Genomic DNA, 6,921 nt, shown 5'->3' with positions numbered 1-6,921 from the left:
TACTCACATCAATTCTACCTTTAAGTTTATTCTATTACAACAAAATATTAAAGATTCTTCGTGTTGCTAATTCTTTATTTTATATATATATCCTAATAAAAAATATTATCATAAATAATTATTAAGGTTTGACCGGTTTGTGAATTGTTTTTAAAACAGTTTTATGCTATCTCAAATAAAAAATACAGAATAAAAATTATTTTTTTATTTTTTGCTCTTAAGATGTTTTTAGAGAACATCTTTTAATTATTTTTTGTTATTTTCATTTATTTTCTTAATGTTATTTTAAGAAATAATTATATAAACATATAGAATAATTAAAAATAATATATTACATATAAAATTTATTTTTAAAACATATTTAAAAATATTAAAAACAGGTTAAAAAGCATTTTCGATTTTCAAACAGATTTTTGTTCTTCATAAATTAAAAAACGGTTTTCAAAAACCGTTTTTTAGAATTATTTTCAAAAGCAATTACCAACAAACCTTTAATTGAATCATTAAATTTGGTTAAATGTGGCTAAGAGTGCACACTTGGGAAGTAAAATATCTTTTCAAGTATTTGCTTCTTAGGGCCTAAATGAATGAAAATAGAGTGTTTTCTAATTTCTTTGTTTTTTGATATTGTTTTAAAAAATAATTATTTATAAATGAAAAATAATCAAAAATAAAATATTACAGTTAAAAATTATTTTTAAGAAATATTTAAAAATATAGAAAATAAATGGATTATATTTCATTGCCTGATAAGCTTTTGTACTATAAAAAAAACGTGACAAAATTATTTAAGAAAAAGAGATTTCTAAATTTAGATTTATTCATACATTAAATAAAATTGATTATATATATAATGAGTCAAAAATAAACAATATTAAAGAAATATGAATGAAGGGGGTAGAGATGACATGGCTTACACGTCTAGAATCCACTGAGATGATTAATGGTTGCTGGCAATCAATACAATTTTGAATATAATATCATCAATGATGTCTTTGTAATCACAGTTATGGTGGATGTGCCTTGGACTCAAGTGCATGTCCCACATCTAATTGAATCTGCAATCTCACCTCCAAAGCAATTACAAACTCAATCATTTTTTATCATTCTTCTTCCCAACCTACAATTCACACAAACCTGCTGCTAAACAACTATCCTCCACCAAGCACAGAGCTGTGACTTGGATGGGTTTGACGGGTTAGCAGGCTAAACCCTAATATAGACTATGGATGGTAGATGTACAACTTGGTGGTCCAGATGGAAAAAAAAAATGTGGGGTAGATGTGGGATTAGGGTGATGGGATATGCAGGGATGGATTTTTAAGTTGGACCTACCAAACCAGAACCGACTTGAATCCCTTGGGGCATTAATAACTGAGGTTTAATGGGGTGATGGGAGAGAGAGAGAGTGAAGGTGTGTGGGCTTTGTGACCTAGTAATGGCTTCCAACCTACAATCAACAAAAGAAAGCAATAATCTTAGTATGTATGGGGGCCAGGGGCCAGGGGCCACAGGCCAGAGGACAGAGTGAGGTTGATGGTGTAAAGGGTCATGTTGGATTTCCAATACCTTTTATGGCATTCAAAAATGATTTCTATCACCATGTTTGTCAACTGTCAAGTAAAGTGGTATTGCAAAACCGGCCCACGGTTCATGGTTGGGTTGAATGATCAGTTTCATGCATATACTGGTTACTACTAGAGTAAGCAAACGATTCAGAATGAGAACATTGCGTGGCTGCCATGAAATACTTGAAGCTCATTGAAGACCAAGACCAAACAGTGAAGTGAAAGAAGTGTCTTTTGACAAATTAAGCTCGTTGGGTTACAGCCCGACTCATGCCCGATAAGGAACAGACTGGTCCCTAGGCCTCATTTGTGGTCCACAACCCATCGGGCCAACCCGGGCTACCGCTCATAGGGGTGTCGATAAAAGTTTGTCAAAAGGAGGGGCCAGCTTGCTATTACAGTTCTTTTAGATTTTTTGAAAAATATGATAGTTGACATAAAGAAGGGAAAGAAATTTGACGACGATGATTATGACATACTGACATAGTACTCCACAAAAGCCTCTTTAGAAACCTTAACCTAGGCAATGGTGAGCCTGCCAACATACAATCGAATTACTCAATGCTAACGGCCCTTAAAGAAAAAGTTCGATGGAACCTCTGCTACTAGATTGAGCTTGTCAACCCTCACGTTTGACACCTTATTAGATGTGTTCATCAAACTATGAATCGACATTTAAAATGATGTCAATTATGATTCAGAAACTGAAAACATCTGGAAATAATCTCACTGATGAGCAACAAGTCCAAGTTGGAATTCGTTTCCTTCCCAACTCGTGAGAGCATATGACGATCGATATGACATAACAAGAACATTAAAACGTTTGATGACATAGCATCATCATGAACTCAAAGCCAGGCACTTGGAAGCTACAAGAGCAAATAGCTCTGCCCACACAGTAGAGGGAAGCTTGTGCAAAGGCTTCAATAGAGCTATTTAGAAGGAAAAGAGTAAGGAACAGAGGTTGTTAAGACTAAGAACACTAAGCACAATGGGAAAAAGGAAAAAAGCAAAGTTGGTAAGGCATGTTTCAACTGTGGCAAGGAAGGAAACTTGGCTTATGATTATACTAACCCAAAGTAGGTACACCCAAACTAAGATTCTCATGGTATTTATTTCTAATCATGTCTTAGCAACTCATATTAGATTGCGTATTCAGGAGCAACCAAACATGTAGTGAGCGTTCGAGTTGACTTGGTAGAATATCATTGAGTAACGTACTGGTTGGAACCCAGAAACGTACTTACCAACTACAATTGTGTGGTGATCACACTCTATTGCTCCATGATGCAAACAGACGAAACTTATTGTCAGTTATAAATTCCTTAGACTAGGCTTTTGGTTCATCTTTAAGGAAAACTATGTTAAATTGTTTTTAGGAATAATTTTGGTTTATCAACTCAATTCCCCCGACACTAGGAAGCTTACAATGTGAGTGGGTAAGCTGTCTGTGGTCCTTTCCTTTTCTCCTTGTTAGAGGTGTATTGGATCTTGCCTTGCTCCTCCAGGGATGGCTTATTAGGCATGACAGATTTGTTGGTAAGGGTAGAAAGGTGTGACAGATGGCTCCTGCATACTTCTGTGTGATAAAGAGTTACACCCCTTTTATATGCATAATCATTTGCCTATACAAAAGATAGAAATAAACTCACCTGATAAACCAAAATTTAAGATCTTCCAACCAAATAATCTTAAAAGACAAGGAAAATGAAAAAAGATAAAATACATAAAAATAAATCTTCCAGCCAGGAATGAAACATTTCACTTATACTATAAGTCCAATTACAAACCCTGTTTAGCCCTTCAGCTTTAGAAAGCAAATGTTATAACTGAATAAGCATACCACCAGTGTTGCAATCAAAACTTGGGGGAGATCATTACAAAGCTTTAACACCAAAGTAATTGAGATGCATGCAGTGCCAACCTTGATCTCAAAAGGGTGTCCAACTTATGAAGGCAAATGCAAACTAAAAACATACAAGACTTGGGAGATAAATGATGATTCTACTCGTTTAATCGAGAGGGTTTAGTTATGAAGATATATTTATTCCAGAAAACTGATCATTTCTGTCCATACTTCTAACTTCTAAAGCCCCCATAGATGCATAGTTCAAAGCTCATTCTCCAAGTTTTGAATGCCTGCTATGAGATTGCTGATCTATTTCATTGCTAAACTACTTAAAGATTCAGTATCTAGAATAGTAGAATCAATCAATAAAATTAAAACTACTCAAAAGATTCAATGTGTGGAATAATGTATGTATTCTCTTCTCAGCATATGCTTTGCCATCAAAATGTCAAGTTCATCTGAATTTGATCAAGTTATCTGACAAATCTTACAGAAATACATGGGAAGCTTGCCTGAGCATTACCACTTCAACAGATCTGGGATTTCTTGCTTAACTTCAACTCCCTTAGATCAGTAAAATTCCTCTGTTGAACTTCTTTGGCATTGATACAAAAAGTAATGGCAAAAATGGGTTGGACAAAATTCTGTTAACTCCGCATCAAAACTCAACTTCATCTCAAACTTGAAACAGTATTCAACTTTGCGAAGAACAAATCCAAGGCATTCAAGGTACTAAACATTTTCATCCTAAATCAATGTCTTCATAATAAACCAATTCTCATTCAGGTGCTTTGACCATTTAAGGAAATACCCAATTGTCCACTAACATTCATACATTCTTAATAAGCATGGTCAAATTCCTCTTCCACGAGCCTCACAATAATTAAGCAATCCAAGTCACATACTTCTTCAGGAGACCCAAGTGTTAGACAATGTGTTGGGTGGTTCTCCCCCATGGTGATGCTTCAATGCAAAAGGGCAACAAATGATGACAACCACTAAGATCCACAATCAAAACTCAGCATCTACTGTTTCCTCACATTTGTTATCCTCATCTGAAAAATCAGAACCAGCATCACTATCCAAATTCAAGTCTGAATCTCGTCCTCTCTCACCATCTTGCCTAAAATTGTTTTCATCCACAAAACCTTCAAATCGACTCTCAACATAATCACTTTGAATCCTCACCATTTCATCATCTTCCCTGTCCCTTCTATAGTTAACCAATTCCCTATCCACATTTGCTTTCCTAGGACTCAACAAGACCAACTCGGCCAACTTTCTCCTGGCCAAATACAAATCATTTGGCTCTATCAATTCACCCTTCTTATATGCCTCCCGAAGAAAAACTGTATGAAGCTTCCCAAAATTCCCTCTAGTTGAAATATAAAATATTCCCTGATGCTGAAGAAGAAACTCCTTAAGCTTCTTTGGCAAGTTCATTGCTTGCCGAAAATGAGCAATCCTCTCCAAAGAAATCTTCTTCTCCACAGTCAAAGACAACAACTCATGAATCGTTGCAATGGCCCTCTTCTCCATCCGCTTCTGTGCTTCCAATGACCTCAAATCATACCCAGACACATCCTCATATGGAGACCAATATGGAATCCGTTGCCATTTCCACACTGCAATTCTATAATACTTACCAATCTTAAACCCTGGTGGAAAATTCACAATAAATGAAAACCTTATATCCTCGGCATCAATCCCTTTTTCCCTATACTCCTTCTCCCGAAGCTTCTCAATTGCACACACAGCTAAAGTCGGGTCACTCTCAACAATCTCAATGTACTTATTTCTAGTTTCCTTGGCATCAAACAATCGAAAAAACTGGGGGTTCTTGAGAATTACCGAATACTCAAAGTCATCAGGAAGACCCAATTCGCGCCGAGCAATTCGGATGTGTTCCAGCCTAAGCCGACCCGTGTTCGACATCATTAGAAGCTTTCGGAGGCGAGTGACGGCGTCGGGAATTTGGTCATTGAGAGCCCGATTTTCTTGTTCAATTTGGAGGTGGGCTTTGCGGGTAAGGCGGCAATAGAGGATACGTCGAACTGGGTGTTCATATATCTCAAAAACATGGGGGAATTTGAGGATGAATGCACCAGCTTCGTGTTGTTTGAAGTCGAGGCGACGAGCGAGGGTGTCCAGGCGAGAGACTGGGAGGGTTTGATGGGTTGGCAGAGAAAGAGGTCTTGGAATTTGAGGATTTTGCGAAGCTTCTTCTCGACTTCCATGTAGTTGTCATAGCCGTGATCGCGAACACGCTGAAGCTTCTTGGGAATGGAGGTGGATTGCGACATGGGTCTCGTCCAAGTGAGGCTTCGGAGAAGAAACGACACCGATTTGAGGGGGTTGATCGGTGAAGAGTAGAAGATTGGCATTTTGTGAAATGAGTTTCCCGGGTTTAGGGTTTTGGCGATGATGATCTTTACAGGGGAGTGCAGGATAATGTAAATCCCAGAAATACAGTGGCGGTTATTGAAATTTTCAGTAATTTCGGGGCTTCAATGGAAATTTGCTAACCAGCGGTGTTGTGGTCGTGGGCTGGGCCGGCCTGGGCCGGGCCGGAAAATGAGCTTGGGCCTAGGACTGATGACCTTTAAAAATAAAATGACATAAATACTTCAATTTGGCATGAGTTGAAGGTACCGAAACCTAAATGAGCACATTACTATTTATTTATTATTAATTATATTATATATTGCTTTACTCAAATGCAAACAAACATAAAATTATAATAAAATTTCTAATTTTTATCATATTTCACTTATATTAATGAGTTTATCATTTTTATTTAATTGTTCAAGTATTTTTTATAGTTGAAATTTGAGTTTATGTATAATTGTTTATGCTAAATTTAAAAAAAATGATTTATTTTATTATTTTAAAATATTTTACTATTAATCTCTTGTTTTATAATATAATTTATATTACATAATTTTAAATTAATTATTTATTATTTTATTTGATAACCACTGGTAACCTATGGGAACCCAATTTTTCTAGGAATTAGTGTGGGTTAGAAATTTGCAACCTACATCGGATTAGTTTGACATAGGTCCGATAAATTGATAAATGTATTTAATGTGGGTTAAACTTCTAACTTATTCAAATTTCAACCCTAATTTATACGAAATATTTTTTTATAAAGGATGTTTTAGATATCACATACCAATATCATGTATTGATTTCTTAAGATTATCATTTGTTTTGCCTTTGTGTCTGTCATTAAAGTTAAGGGTGACAATTCATATTAGTGAGTCGGATTTGTATCATGAATGCTTAGATATTTTATTACATACCTCAATCCAAATCTGAAACAAAAAATAATTATATAAAAAACATGAATTCAAATACTATCTAATTATTAACAGATAAGAAGTCATATAACTCATTTAACCCATTTAATAATCAAATTCTCCTATTTAATAATCAAATTAAGTCTTATACACGTCAATATTATTTATTGTCTCAACTAAATATGTTTATGACTCATTTGAA

The 6,921-nt window shown here is 35.3% G+C and overlaps 1 protein-coding gene across 1 annotated transcript; it reads right to left on the bottom strand.

Annotated features, from left to right (window-relative positions):
* Nucleotides 1–3,850: 3,850 nt before the first annotated feature.
* Nucleotides 3,851–5,875, bottom strand: LOC117933445 (protein ROOT PRIMORDIUM DEFECTIVE 1-like). The gene is given in 2 exon segments (XM_034854801.1): nucleotides 3,851–5,591; nucleotides 5,594–5,875. Coding segments are annotated over 2 exon segments (1,371 nt in total). The 5' UTR covers nucleotides 5,802–5,875; the 3' UTR covers nucleotides 3,851–4,428.
* Between the last annotated feature and the right edge of the window lie 1,046 nt (nucleotides 5,876–6,921).

The sequence above is a fragment of the Vitis riparia genome, chromosome 16 (assembly GCF_004353265.1).
Source record: "Vitis riparia cultivar Riparia Gloire de Montpellier isolate 1030 chromosome 16, EGFV_Vit.rip_1.0, whole genome shotgun sequence".
In the NCBI taxonomy this organism is placed as follows: Eukaryota; Viridiplantae; Streptophyta; class Magnoliopsida; order Vitales; family Vitaceae; genus Vitis; species Vitis riparia.
The sequence above is the reverse complement of the archived record's forward strand: the minus strand, read 5'-3'. Positions and strand labels throughout refer to the sequence as shown.